The sequence below is a fragment of the Anas acuta genome, chromosome 4 (genome assembly GCF_963932015.1).
Source record: "Anas acuta chromosome 4, bAnaAcu1.1, whole genome shotgun sequence".
Lineage (NCBI taxonomy): Eukaryota > Metazoa > Chordata > Aves > Anseriformes > Anatidae > Anas > Anas acuta.
In genome coordinates, this window is record NC_088982.1 from 46,944,819 (window position 1) to 46,960,189 (window position 15,371).

At 44.9% G+C, this 15,371-nt stretch overlaps 1 protein-coding gene across 5 annotated transcripts in view; it reads left to right on the forward strand.

Annotated features, from left to right (window-relative positions):
- Nucleotides 1-427: 427 nt before the first annotated feature.
- FNIP2 (folliculin interacting protein 2) overlaps nt 428-15,371 on the forward strand; it is a 47,165-nt gene continuing 32,221 nt past the window's right edge. For 2 of the 5 annotated variants that reach the window (XM_068681102.1, XM_068681103.1), the window contains exon 1: nt 14,591-15,138. In XM_068681102.1, coding sequence (XP_068537203.1) covers nt 14,954-15,138 — 185 coding nt within the window. In that variant the 5' untranslated portion in view covers nt 14,591-14,953. Of the gene's footprint in view, nt 825-9,576; nt 9,678-14,588; nt 15,139-15,371 lie in introns of those variants that run through there. The other 3 variants (XM_068681105.1, XM_068681106.1, XM_068681107.1) reach the window with 3 other exon arrangements.

The following is a 15,371-nucleotide window of genomic DNA, read 5'->3' on the forward strand; positions in this document are numbered from 1 at the left end:
GTTTCTGCAGGTATGCGCGTGCAAGCATGTGCTAACACGTTAATACATGCACATTCGTAAGTGTGTATGATATACAGAAACGCATTTAAACATAGCTGTATAAACATTTAAATTAATATTTATATTTTATTGAGAATATTTTCGCGTTCAGTATTTACATTTTAATCACCATTTTAACACTTGTAATTTATGATCGCTTCACCGTTTATATTTTGAATTCCCTCTACATTTACTATGAACACGCACCACGCGCACATTGCACACCAAATCACCTATTTTTCGACAAAATAAAAAAAAAACACAACACGTGTGCTTGCGGTGCCCCCCCCCCCCCCACCGCGGTGAGGGGGCCGCGCTGTGGGGCGCAGGCCGCGCGTGCCCCTTTAAGGCTGGCTCCCGGCGCGCTCCCCACGTGCTGGGGGCGGGCGCGGCGCAGCCAGTGAGAGCCGCCCGAGGGGCGCGGCGCCTCCGCGTCCCCGCCGCGCGGCTCCTGGCGCCGCGGCCGTTGGGTTCCGTTGGGTGCCGTTGGGTTCCGTTGGGCGCCGTTGGGTTCCGTTGGGCGGTCAGGTGGTGGCGGGCGGCTGCCGGCAGCGGGGCGGCCCCGGCGGCCCCAGCCCCAGCCTCGCCTCCTGCCTCGCCTCGCCCCCCGCGGGCGGCTCCTGCGCGGCGGGGAGATGCGGCGGCGCCCGCCGCCCGCCGCCAAGTGAGGCGCGGCGGGGCGGCGGCAGCAGCATGGCCCCCACCCTGCTGCAGAAGCTCTTCCACAAGCGGGGCGGCGGCGGCGGCGCGGCGGCCCCCGGCGGGCGGGAGGGGCCCGCCTTCAGGTGAGGGGCGGCGGGGGGGAGCCGCCATCTTAGGCGGGGGCTTCGCCGGCAGCCCCCGGGCGGCTCCCGGCCCGGCGGGGTGCTGGGGAGATGCCCCGGGGGCGGGGAGCCTGGGGCTGGGGAGGTGGCGGGGTTCGGGGCTGCTCAGGGGACGGGGCCGCAGCGTGTGGGCGCTGTGCCTGCCGCGGCACTGGCCGCGTAGTCCCCTGTTAACTGGGAAGGAAACGCGGTGTCCGCATCTGGCCCGAGCGGGGGTCTCTAAGCAGCTGTTATTCTGCTTTGTGCTTCGAGTCCTAGCGAGCGCTTTCTGTCAGGAAGAAAGGCTGGTGACTGCGGTTGTAAAGGTCTTGAAGCCCTTAGGGGTCTCTGCGAAGGCAGGTTCCCTGCGCAGGGTCCCCCATTGCAACCAACCTTCGCTCAGTTTGGAGCATTTTGTGAGGTTGGGCCCGATATTCATTTTTGTCTTCCTTAAGTTAGATATTCCCCACTCCATCCTCAGTTTCAGCAATGTTTAAATGATACAGCTCTTTAAACAAAAACTGGCGTAATTAAAACATCACTGTAGGTACCTGTCATTCCTTAACTCCCTATTCCTCTCTTTCTGATTAGTTTTTGGCATATGAACTGTTAATAAATGTACTTGAAGGGTTTTGCATTTGGGGTTTTCTTACATGTTAATATTGTATTAAATTTCTTCCCTTTAACTTGTAGGTGTGCTGCAATGCTCTTTCTTTATTCCAGTGATCTCTTTGTTACCCTGCAGGAGCATATTCACCGGGTCTTAGAAGCCCTACTGCAACATTTTCAGTAGACTTTCTGCTCAGCAGAAAGAACCACTCTATCTGAGTGGAGATACAGGATTAGACATGAGTAAAATGCCCAAATCCTTTGGGAACTTCTGTGTTAAGTGTAGGTAGCTGGTCACGGTTAGAGTGGCACAACTGCTTTCTGCTCTAATGGCACGCCTATATTTTCAAGGATTTCAGTGATTTTTATTTCCTCTTTGTGCTTTGGTTAGCAAGGTCCCTCCTCATTCACTATGCACATAGATAGCTCTCTTAAGCAGCTGGGTGGGACTAACAGTAGTCCATATCCCTGGATGTCAGATTGTTGCAAACCTTTTCAAAGCCCAAGTGTCTACATGTACCCTCCTCACCCAAAGCAGTAGTCCTATCACTGGAAAAGTCTCTCATAGAAAATATCTCTCCAGGTTTGTTTGGTCTGACAACTTTTCTTTTGAATGTGTCATTAGGAAGCTTTCCCTTTCCTAATGTTCCCAGGAACACCAGGAAAAGCTCTGTGGTAAAGAGCCATGGACCAGACTCAAGGCTTGCCTGTAATGAGCACTGTTTGTGCTTGTTCTGTTGCCCCTCTCCCCTTTAACTGGAGCTAGAACATGACCACACACAGAGCTGGTTCCTCTCTTTTTCTCTGAAGAGAAAAGCAAGCTGCAAGTTCCACGCTGCTTACCAGGATGAGCTGACACAGCCTCACAGGGGAGAAGAGACACGGTGCTGAGCTGAATGTCAAGCCACAAGAAATGGTTTCTTGGCTACAAGAGCATTAACATTTTAATTTGGATCAGGGGCATTCCTTTAAAGAAAACCTCTCAATTGTCTCCACTTAGTGCTCTTTGGTTCATGTAGCCAAGTGGCTTCGGTGCTCAAACTGGCTTCCTGGTGGATTGAATGAAATTAGAAAGTGTGCTCCGACCACAGGGCATTCAGTCCTGGGGACCAGGCTACAGGTGGTCAAACATAAAACCCCACAACATGCATCGTGTGGGTGTCAGGGCCTTAGTGCCAATTATTTCATTTCACTCTGTGGATCTGGTCCTGTTGGGCTGCACGGCATGCTAATGGCAGCACAGCCCTTACCTGCTGGGTGAGAAGAAAGTAAACACGAGGTGTAGGTTTTAATCTAGGGCCATTAGGGCAGGAGGACTTTCTGCTGGCTTGCACCTCCCTTCAATATGATGGGAGTACAAGGTGGTGAAAGGGCAGTATTAAGAACTGTGGAATATCTTACTTCTTCTTAAAAAGAGAAATTAGAAACTGCCTGGGGAGCAGATGGGTGCTTGTGACATGATATTACATTTGTGCGAAGCAGTTTTGTACACACATCTTCAGCTTCTGGTTTTTATTACTACTGCTTTTTGCTTCCCCTAACTAAAAATATCTGCATGTGCATATATATATGCACATACATATGCAAATATACATATAAAAATATATCTGTGCCTCTAACAGAGAAGTTTGAGTTTAGCCTCCAACACTCTGAAGAAATCCTAATTACTTTGTATGAGGAATGGGTATTGGTGTGGCTGAATTCATTTAAAATATTTCTTATTTGCTTATCAAATGTTGCTTCCCTTACAAGATTGATTTAGAGTAGTTTGTACGAATTTTGGAGTGCTCCCAGGGTCATGTGCTTGGCAGGATGGCGGCTATTACTGCAAAAACAAAGCATCCTCCTCCCCTAGAATTTGAAATTTAATAAGCACGTGGTTTATCTCAAGGCTAGAATGTCTGAAGGGTTAAACATAGATATGAGTAAGGTGCTGGGGCTGACTTTAAGGAAATTAACTATTGCAGATAGCCTGTGCTTAAGTTTACAGCGGTCTGACTGTAGTTCTTGCTTGATTGTGGAATGAGCTTTCACATCAGAGTTTTGCTGTACTTCTCGATGTGGAAGATTAAAGTTGTCCTTAAGTAGAGGGCGAAGGTTTCATGCAAGTTTCATTCTTTGTTAGTGTGGGGGATTTGTTGTTGTCTTTTAATTACGGAGCACCTGCACCCAGGGGTGTAAGGATGGAGAAAAATACCTTGTGGTTCTTGGAAGACTGCTCTCACTGGTGAATGTGTGACTTCTGCATTGCGGCCTCCGATAAGATTTTTTTGGTATTGGTGTGTTTAGTGAATAAATGATGTAAAATAGGGAATAATTTCATCTTACATGTGATCTATAAAAAAAAAAAAGTGTTATTTCAGCTGGGTTTGGAACTCACAAGCAGGCTGCTGCTTCAGCTTTAAGCATCAGCTGCTCCTTCTGGTGCCTGTAATGGAGCGGGTGTCACGCTGTACTGCAGGATATCTATCTGGTAGCAGTTTGTTAGCATTGGTATATGAGATCATCCGTCTGGCAGTTGATGCTAGTAATTCCTTTGGTCATAGCGCTGAAATGCCTGGTGAGAGCCTATTTGCTAGGCATTATTTCACAGCCTTTATTACCAGCCTTGGCAATACTCCACCTTCTGAAAAAGGAAAGAAAGCAGTTCTGAGCTTTGCGTATGCTTGCATGTCAGTTTGTTATAGCTTTGTTAAAATGAAACACTCCCTGGGAAATTCTTGGAGCCTAATTGGGTTTCTCTTGAGCTTATTCCAGCTTTGTAGGCATCCATGAAGCTATAAGATACTGAGCACCCAGGTATATCTCTGAAAATGGGAACAACGTGAACATCTGGTTGTAAATGTTTTCAAAAAGCATTGGTGGGGTTGAAGGGTGGATATCACATGCTGTGTGAAGGGAGATACAGCCCAGGGCCAGATGTGAGCATGGGGACAGGGAGGGTTAAACAGCAAGTCTTGACCTCCTGCCTCTTTGCTGACAGCTGAAGGTGAGCCTTAAGGTGCAGCTTTATGCCTCTGTTCTGGTGTCTGCCTTCCTCAGTAATGGGAGCTAAAGAGCAAGTTCTGCAGAGGGAGAGATTTATTACAGCAGTCTCGCTCAAGAGGCAGCTTAGGGAGGAAGTGATTGAAAGTATGGTCTTTTGACATGGAAACCACACTTCCAGCCTGAGGCTGTTCTGAAGGAAACAAACAAAACCCAAGTCCTCTGGCTTCTGAGCTTTGCAGGAACCAAGGCCGTTCTCCCTGTGAAGTTGCTTGGACTGCCCTTCCCCCTGTGTTCTGTGAGTGAACAGCCTCCTGGTTTCCTCTGGCTCTTGCTCTGTGTTAAGGTTGCAAGAAGACTCCCACAGCTAGTAGTGTGTTTCTTACATGCTTGACTCTTAAATTGAGGTGCAATTGGATAACGGGTGCCGGAGGCTTTATTCTTAGGGTACTTCTGCTGTTCACATGTCTAAGAGTGAGTAGGTGAGTACTCTGCTGCGTGCTGTGCTCAGCAGGGAATGAGGAGGGCATTGTACCAACAGGAGGCCTTGGGAGCTACCTGCCTTAGTAGCACAACTCAGAGCAGAACACTACAACCTAAAGCACTGGTGCTAATGCTGTAGGAAAATACTTGTTGTAAATGGATTGATGTGAGTGAGAAAACAGCTGCTTGGGGCTGAAAAAATTAGGTGTTCATAAATGCTGAATTCATAGAGGGGGTGGGAAAAAAAAGGTGGTGAAGGCTGGCTTCACTAGGCTCTGAGGTAAGCTTCGCTGAGGTAACAGAATAGCCTTATTAAAGCCTGAAAGGGATGGAAGATGGCAGGCATTTGACAGAAATGTTGTAGTCATTAGTTGTCATGTCATCCCAGCTGGGCCAGAAAATGAGCTTTTTTCACAAAAAGCCATTTTTACTTCTTGCTCTGGCATTTCAGTAGCGCTGAAGCTTCTAAGAGCTTCTTGGGCCAATACTGGCTGTGTGCCTGGCACCTCTGACTTACCAGGTAGTCCTGCTGCTGGCAATCCCCTGCTTTTATCTATACTCTGCTTTGTGCTTCAGCAGTGTTCAGGGGTGTCTTCTGAAGAGAAGACTCCGTTTTAGAGCCCCGTGTTGTGTGTGGCCATCACTTGCTTCTGCTAAATACACCTTGCTTAGGAGAGTGATGCTGTCTTGTGTGCCACTGGGACGAAGCTCCATGCGAAGCATGTAGGGATGCTAGCCTGACTGCCAGTGTTTGCCACGGGAGTGTGTCTGTGGGTACACTTGCTAGGCAAAACATGAGGAGGAATGCAGTTCTGTAGGATGGCGGCTGACAGCCTTGTTTGAGAGTGAGAAGAGGAGGGCTTTCCATTGGGCACTTTGTGTGAGGGGAGCACATGTGGCTGGGGATGCCTTTCCATGCGCTTGTGTGATAGTGGCTGATTAGCGCTGATCTTGCTACCCAGCCTGGAGGTGGTTACTCATTTGCCCATCATGAGTCACCTCTGTCGTGTGCTCTGCCTCCAAGTCATCGTAGTCTTCAGGCTCGGGTTCTTTGTTCGACTTTTTCCTGGCCTTAACAGTTCTCCCTGCCATTCTCCCCTCCCTGCATTTGCCCCATGTTGGCAGCTGCAGCACTTGCAGCAGTGCCATGTTTTACATGCATGATTGAGGTCACAAGACAAGCTGCAGCACCGGCTGCGATGAAGAGCGTTCCTCCGAGGTGCAAGAGGGCTGGCTTCGGGGTTTCAGTTGTAGTGCCTGCGCCTTTCCATCTGCGATTAGGGCAAGTACCGGTGTTTTTACATGACCACAGCCAAAATATTTCTGCTTTATTGGTCATCACACTTCCTGGATAGTGGTGAGATTCTTAGAATTGCACTGATTGATGGGCACGAGGGTTTTATATCACACTTTCTGTTGCTAAAACTGACTCATGGTTTTCTTTCTATAGGTTGTGCTGAAGTGAAACTTGAACTGTGTGGGGCGTAATTACTGAATCAGTGCGGAGCTTCCTCTGCAGTGTGTTCTCACCTAAGTGTAATACAGTTCAGCTAGTCTCCTCCGAGGTGCTCAGTGGAGTTTCACATGTGCTAATGAAATCAGCTGTATTAAGTAAACAATCTGTCAATATTTATTTACTTCTCTAATAGAGGTGCTAACGGGCTGAGTTGGGTATTAGCACTTCTAAATTAGGGTTCTAAACGATTTGCTATAGTATATTTTGTAATGAACTTAGGAAGCTTCTTACATAGTAACTCTTAGCTTTTATTAAGGCTACTGGGTTTTATGAAATAAAGCAGTGGCTTGAGTTGAGGTTGCTCCATCCAAGGCTCTGGATTTCTGTGCTGAGTCTTTGCACTGAACTCTGAATCTTGATACTATCTGAGACCTGAAGTTGCTCAACTTTTGGGGCTGGGTGTGTGAGTGCACAACTCGAGGGGTACAGGAAACCTGAGCAGAGTACACCAGATAACGTTTTTGAAGGAAACCACAGAGATTGACATACTTCTCTGTAGGTCCTTTTGCAAAATGTGGATCCTTCTGAGATCAGGCAGGACTTTAACATGCACGTTACAGCATTATATTGAAGTCTGTAAAAAAGACAGCTATGCAAATTGTTCAAAATCTGCAACTCATGAGTTAGCTTATGGTCACACAGGTTTTGTGCTTGTCTTCACATGTCCATGCAGAAACAACTCATTTAACCATTGCTGATAAATTGAGTGCTTGTATCTCTCATCTTTCCTTGCATTTCCTTTCCCGTTCCCCCCCCCCCCCCCCCAAAACTACCTAATCTCTTCATTTGTAATTCTTTGCTCTGGCTTGCACTCTATCTAATGGAATCTTTTTCAAATAGATCCTATTATAGGAAAGATAGCGGGCCTCTTATTTCCGAAGTCATCATTTGTTTAATGTGATGGGGTTAAATGAGCTTGGCAGTGACCTGTTGAGCTCCCAGAAAGGAAGGTTGGTAACCCCTGGTGCTGGCACAAGGAAGAAGAAAGTTGGGTGCAGAAACAGCTGTGTCCAGCTGTACGGCAGCAGGTTTAGTCCGTGTGTGTTAAGGCTCCGGTCTTGGTGAGTGGCTGCGGTGGTGTGTGATGTTAGCACCTTCTCCCATGCACGAGCTGATTATGCACTGGGCATTTATCACTTCCCCAGCAGTGTTGATAGGAGAGAGCGTTGAAGCTCTCCTCAGCCCTGTCTATATAAAGGTCACTGATACAACAACCTTCTCTTGCAGTAGGTTGTGTGAAGCTATCAGGCTTCATGCAGAAATGGTTATGGAGGGCTCATATGTTCTGGTCCTCAGCTGTGTTGAGAGAGCTGTAGTACAGAGCTGGGAATGGGTAACCACTTCAGTTCGCTTGGCAGGTAACTGTAGTGACAAGCATCTGAGGCTCTTACTGGATCTTGGCTGTTAGCCTGGAGGAAGGTTGCTCTCATGTGGTAGCCAGTTAAAGCGGATTCAGGAGTGCTAGCTTCTGCCTTACCAACCATTAAATAAATGAGTTTCTAAATCACATCAAGCTGAAGCGTTGGAAAAATTAACTCTCTCTGATTGTCAAGATACCACTTAAAACATCTGGCTGTGCTTACTAAGCACTGAACCATTTCGGATGTGATCCCAAGTTCTGCAGGGAGATGACTGACACCTGATAACACCTGATGACTTTGGTATTTCAGAGACTTGAGGATTTAAGTCTCGTGCTGTGAACTAGGTTACAGTACTGTTTGTCCTCTTGTGGTGGCACGTGATAACTTTATAAAATGGCTCCACATAGTTGGACTTGACAATGAGTCCAGGGCTGGATATGCAGTGGAGACAAAAAGGGGAATGTTTTTTTTGAGTTCACCTTTGGTGAACCTGCGTACACAGTTGGGACTGCAGCTGCCTGGCTTCTTTGTCTTTAAGCAAAAACACCTGGGTGGAATATGAAAGATAACTTGAACTTCTGAATTAAACCCTGTTTACTGCTTAAAGAAATAATTGCGTATTTGTATTGAAATGTGGTGTCAGCATGTGAGCTAGAAATCTGATTGAAACAAGGGATTTTCATTTGCATTACTGAAACACTTAAAGTTGGCTGGAGTATAGACTTCATTACTGGTGTACCACTGGGCACTGTTTTGACTAGAAGAGAAAGTAAGAGTTTTGTTTGGTTTTAATTGAGTTGTCCCGAATCTGTAATTGTTGAGAAGATTTCTTATGAGTCTGTTCTGGTTGGTTTCGTCTCAGGAGAAAGTTAGGTCCATTATAAAATACTTGCTCATACAGTGATGTCCTGAGGGTCGCTGAAAGGGGCTTGACCTGTTCTTACCCACTCACAAGAAGAAAGGTTTTTAATCTGTCCAAATAAACAATTGCTATGTAAGTTTGCTAGTATCTCAGAAGTTTGTCTCTATCATGAAATCTTGCTTTAAATGTGTAAAGCCTGTTCCTATTGCATGGCAAGGTTACACCTGGCTATTTGTATTTTTTTTTTATTTCGGTCTAGATATTTCATGGCTGACAAAGACTATCACTTGCCAGCTATATTTTAGCACATTACTGAGCATGAACAACTCAGATTATTTATAAATCTCACTGAATAAACTTTTAAATCTAATATAATACTTTTTTGAGAAAATCTTTAGGAACCTACACAAGTAGTTAGAGCGGTTGGCCTACTTTAAGCAAGAGGCTATTTCGTAATGTAATGACTATTTATACATTCCAAGTCCTATGCAATCAGTGGTAAACAAAACGTAAGTCTCTTGCAAGGTGCCTTGCAGGAAGGCTACGTTTGGCCTTGCCAGGCCGTGGCTGAAGTGTGGTTTGTTTGGTTGTTGTTGTCTCCAATTTCATTGAGAAGGTGTTAGGGTATGAGTGATTAACTACCCTGAGCAGGGTTGTAAGATGTGGCGTCTCCTTCGCTTTGCAGCGAAATTTGAAAATAAATACAGGTAAACCTTCAAGACTCAGTGCTGCAAAGCTACTTTCAACTGTCTGCAATAGAGGGTTAAGGAAAGTGTTTTGGATGGATTAGATGAATTATCATAACAACAAGAACAAAAAACATATTTTTGGCTATAACTAGTGAAAAATGCCGGAGTTGACGTTATATCCGTCTGTCTTATCACTTCATTCAATCTAAGTCAGGATTTCCTGGCATTCATCTACACAGAGACGATGGACTGTGCTGTTCATGCTATTGCAACTTTTGGGTGGTCAAGTATGGCTCCTGGGGTGTATGTTGTTTCCCACATTCCTGCCAGGTGGGTAAATCAGGCAACTTTCATAAATACTCAACATACTTTGTTTGAATTCATTCCTTTCCCTTTATTGCAGGCTAACTTTCTCAGTCATTTCTTCATTCTCTTTTTTCAAAAAACATCTTTCTCTTTCACCATTTTAACATAACTACTTACAGAGGCTTGACAATGTTTTGACAGCTGATCAAAAAAAAAAATCAGGTCGCTTCTGCTCTCAGCACTGCTGGAGCACCACACCTGGTATTGTTGGTCTTACACATTACAAGTGCTAATAAAACTAACTAATCAAAATCTTAAAGCCATATGCTGAATAAAAAAAAGTTGGATGTCAATTAAAAAAGAAAATAAAAATTTGTTACTGAACTATATTCTAAACAGCACCTTGAATTTGGGAGCATGCACCTAGAAGCGGATAAACCTTTTTTGGTGAGATCATATGGCTGAAAATTCACTTTAGGGTTAGCTGAAACCAAGCCCTTCTGAAGCAATTCCCTTTGGCAGGAGGCTGAGCGTCCGTGGTGCTTGCACCCAGCTCTGATCGAGAGCGTTCTCTAGTGAGGTGGGAGGGCATGCTGCAGTGAGGGCAAGGAGGGGATTACAGGTGCCTTCCACAGCCCTGTAAAGCCCAAGAGAGAAGCTGTGTCTTCTCAGGTGTACCAGAGCACTCCTGTGATCAGAGTGTTTTTTTCTTTTTTAGCAGAAGTGGAGGAAATCTGTAAAGGCAATGTTTTGGCTTAATATGTGGGCATTTTTAGTTACTTAGAGTTGAAGGTGTTTGCGTTTTCTATCAAAACTACTGTTTAGCTAACTAGTAACATTTTGGAATGCTGATCAGTGTTGTTCATATCTGTATCAGTTGGCATTAAAATGTATTTATTTATGTCTAATGAGCAATATTGTTTCTTAGTTGTTTTATTTTCATATTCTAAAACAGACTCCTTTGAACAAGGGCTTGAAAGCTGCACACAGACTTACGGGGGAAAAAAAGAGGGGGTGGTACAGAAGACGGAGAAGGAACAGGAAAGAGCAGGCAACCAAACCCATGCCTCAGGATGCCGCCCGTAAGGTGTGGTGGTGGTGTCTGTGCTGGCCTGCTCATTTACGTAGGAGATACTAAGGGCTGAGCTCAGTCAGTGCTTTCACACAGCCCCGAAGCGCAACAGGAGCTGGTGCGGTGTCACAAATACCAGATTGTGCCCTGCGCTGCTGCTCAAAGCTTCCTCCCATGTGCAGTGTGTAGTTCTCCTCCCTCCTGCTCCAGAGGAGGGGGCGAAGGTATAGGTTGGAGCTGGGAGGATAAGAGCCTTCTATTCATCTCGCTTTCTGGCAGAGGCAGTTCTCCGACGTGCCTTGGCAGTGTCTGTATTTAGTAGCTGTGTTCCTGGACGCCGGCCCAGTCACATGGCGCTGCTGGAACAAGTGACACGGGAATGATGCCTCAGCCCCGGCCTGGCGCACAGAACAGGAGGGGCTGGGCTGAGGTGAGCTGAGATGGGCCTGCTCCCTCCCCTGCGCTCCCTGGGGATGCTGCAACCAGCCCCGCTCCCGGCAGGCTGCTGCCGCTTGGCTCAGCCCCTTTGGCTCCAGCACGGAGGTTTCTCTAAAAAGAGAAAACAGAAAAAGCCTAAGGAAGGTTAAATAAAGAACAGAAGGCTGGCTTGTTTGAAACGATTGAGATGGCTGCTGTAAAACAACTTCTGCAAAATATTTGATTCAGTTTTGCAGAACTGAGGTCTCCTGGCTGCTGGAAACTACTGGGGGCTGCAGAGGGTGGAGGAAGGGAAGAGGAGGGAAAGCTGGTTAGGACTGAGTGGGGATCTCTATATAGAGAGACTCAGTTATGGATTTAGGGAGCTAACCTTTTTTGTGTGTTTTAGTTGTCTCCAGCTGTTAAGTCCTAGCTCAAGGAAAAAGATACTTAATGGTAAAACACAAATACGTGTGATTACTGATCTTCAGCCCTTTCACACTGCTAGCAAGAAACTCCATTTTGGGGCTAGCAGCTGGAAGCACTGTTCTGTGCTGTATGTGGTTCTACCTCAAATACACTGTTTTCTGTTTTGTTTTTTTTTGTCTGTGGGTTTGTTTTTCTTTTTAAACACTATCACTGAGACGTTGTACATAACCTAGCTCCCAAACTTCTGACTAACAGCCACTGAGCAGTGAGTCTGAACTTAGGGAAGCTGGCTGGGTTCCGACGCACTGCTCTAATAAGCAGTTCTTGGTGGCTCTGAAAAGCTGAGGCATGCAATTTATCGCGACTTAACTTGGTGTAGAACTGCTCGTTAGCCTCTATCAGGTGTGTGCGCATTTCATGGTCACTTTTTTGTGTGTATGTGACGATACTGCTTTGTGGCAACAAAGATGATGAAGAATGATTGTGACCTTGCAGAAATTCAGTAAGTTGTCCTTCATGAAGCAGGTGGTCTGGGAAGTGCTGTGTTTGCAGTGAACAAGTACCCCCAATGTTGTGTTCCTTTTCATCCAGTAACATAGGCAATTATTTTTAAAAAGGTAACATTTGTACAGTGATCTAATATTGAGAGGTGTTTTTCTCCACCACAACTCTTTTGACAGGAAAACCCAAACTGAGGGAGAAGTACTGCAAATGACATGTTCGTTCACTTGTTGCGTGACTAATCTGCCATATATCCAGCCTAAGGTGTGTGAAACTACTATGTATCATGCTGGAACAAGGTGGTTCATCTAAGGTTAAGTAGTGCTTTACCATATTAGGACTACTTCAAATGATTGTGGAAAAAGAATGCGGTGTGGCATCAGCACAACTCCTCCAAATCCAAGGCTGTAAAAAGAGGAGGAGCAATAATGGGCTCTTTTGGGGGAGAGTGAGGAAGGGAATCCACCTCTTCTGTGGAATCTATTTAACAGGCCAGAAGAGGGAAATTCATCGTTAAGCAATCCAAAATAGAATCTACTTTACCTATAAATATGTTTTGGCACTCATCCTGAATGTCTGGGTTGTGGGTTGTTTTTGTGTATCTGTTTTGCTAAGTGTGTGTTTCACTAAAACAAATTCTCACTGAAACAGCAGGTATGATTCAAACTTTATTTTCCTATGGTTCTAAAGACTATTTCTAAAAGATAATTGGAAAACAAAACCTTACTGGAGATTTTGCAAATATACTGCTAGTTCTGAAAACAATGTATAGATTTTTAAATCTCAATGAGTATATATTGTATATATTTCTTTTCCCCCCACCCCAAATTCTCTTGCTGAAGTGTTACCTCAAGTTGGAGTCGTTTATGCAATTGTCTGAAGAGCCGAGATGAAGGGCAGGAAATGACCTACAAACAGAGCAGGTGATGTGCTGTCACATAGCCTAGAAAAAGAATGATTTAACTCTGCTTCCCAGAGGATTATTTCTGGAGGGCAGGACACTTTCTTCCATTTTCTACAGTAATCTGCTCCTTGGACTCAAGGTGTTTTCCATGCATGGTTTTCCATTTTTGTTTTAACTTCTCAGAAACTTTTTCGTGTATTTTCAGTCCTAATTCCTCAAGTATTTTAGTATTTATAGTATTGTATGGATGAGGTATCATTGTGAAGCCCACCAGCTATTCAGTGGGCTTTCAGGTGTTCCTAGTTCTAGTCTCTGACACAAATCTCATATTTGAGTGTTTCAAAACTTCCTTTCCTTTCTGTGTGGGGAAAGGATAGGATAAGTGAATGCTGTCAACTGCTGGTCCTAATGTAAGTGCTGGCCGTCATTTGCTTTGTTCATTCACGCTTCAGAGGTGAATGGGACCACTGCTGCTGAAAGCAGTCCTCAGTGAGGTGAGGAGTCGCCCTCTGCTAAATCGTTTGAATAACCTGGGAACAGACCAAAGCTTCCCTGTTTCCCTCATTTGGGAAGAGGAGCAATTGTGATCTAGCATTTGTCACCACTCTGGGGATTTAAACAGTTTTGTTTTTTTACTGCTTCCCTCTGTGGCTGAGCAAGTTGTTGTGTTACCATGCTCTAGCTGTCCACTTGTCTTCTGTTCAGGGTTTAGAGGTTGTGGTTTACAGAGGTGACAAAATTTTCCGAAGGATGATGCTGTGCTATTTAGCAGGTAGCATGTGGCACTGGGTTTTGAAATCTTTCTCTGTTGTCTGACTCTGCTGCATTTCTGGGTGGCCTTTAGTGAAGTTATTTTCTCTTTTTAATCTGGAAGGGACATAGCTCTATGGCTGCCATCTTATGAAGTGTCTAAAACTACCGATTAGAAAAAAAAAATCTATGTAAGAGGTGAGATATTGGCAGGTGTGTATGGGTTAAGTTGTGTGGATTTTTAAGCATGGGTGGGAAAGACGACTTTGTTCTCCTGCATACTTACCTGAGCCTGAAAAAAACGTGAGGTTCCTTTGGTCTGTTTAAAAACTTAGATTATCTTGGTCAGAAGTATTTTATTAGCTACTTGCCACCAGTACTGCCATTAAATTGTTTTAATAGGCACATGACTGTAAACTCTCATAAACCAGCGTAATGTCTGCGACAAACTTCTTGTTGTTTTTTGCTTCTTTTTAAAAGCTTTTCAAAATAATATTTTCAAATTCTCAGCCAACTGTAAATACCATTTATCCTTAAAAGTAAAACCATTACAGAGCAGAATAGCTGGTGTTTCTCGATATGGGGTTTTTTCCCCCTGATAACCATATGGCGATGATGACAGATTCGTATTTGCTCCCAAGCTATATGAGGTTGCTAGGAGTTGTCAGATGACACTTGCTCACATGAGAGCCATTAACAGGGTGTTGTAGCCAGTGTTAGAACAACCTTGCAACGAAGGGCGAGTCACTGCAAAAGCAACTATGCTTTTTTTTTTTTAAGAGGCCATATGGTTGGGTCTTGTGACTACATAATTGCCAGCTACCTAATCACATACCAGGAAACAAACACAGTTTAAGTCAATATTAGCTGTTGTATCTGCTACAGCTTTGCGCCAGGCTTGGTAGAAAAACTCTGACAGCAGCCAGAGCAAGTCTATGATGGCTTCTGAAACTTGAAAGTCATGTCTGCTCCTCTGCCTTGGATAACTGCAGCAGCATTTAGGCTACAGCTGCCATTTGGTTTAATGGCATGTTGAATATATGAAGATCTCTGCCTCTTCTTCCCCCAACAAGAAATCCAGCAGACTGTTCTTGTGTAGGGAAGAAATCTGATAGTAATTGCCATCGCTAATGGTTGATCTGTATAGTAAGGAGATCTGCCTGAGGCTGTGTCACTTCAGCTGGTACTCGGCTTTTTTTTTCCCAAGAGGATCCGTAGCACAAGAAGATGTGTGGGGGCACACCAAAAGCTACAAATGGCACAGGGGGACAAATAGAAAGAGCAAGAAACAACAGCGATGTGCCACTTGGAAGTAATCTCCCTTGTGCCAAATTGGATGAAAGGATTAGAAAATCTCTGAGAGACCAAAGTGTCAGCTGTGTGAGCAGAGTGACTAGACTGCTGCAAAACAGGTATGCAAGTAACTTTTTTGGATACATACAGTTTTTGATGGAGGATGAATGTTTTGGCTTGATGTTAGATTTGTAACCACGTGCCTGAAAACTAAGCTGTTTGGAAAGCTCTGTAAGGAGGTCATTCTTGCTGCTGATGGTGACTGATACTGTAGAAAGTCTTCCCTGTTGTTTGAAATCGAATCTACATTCTTGACTGTGATGTGTAAGATCTGTGTGTATGCTAACTGAGG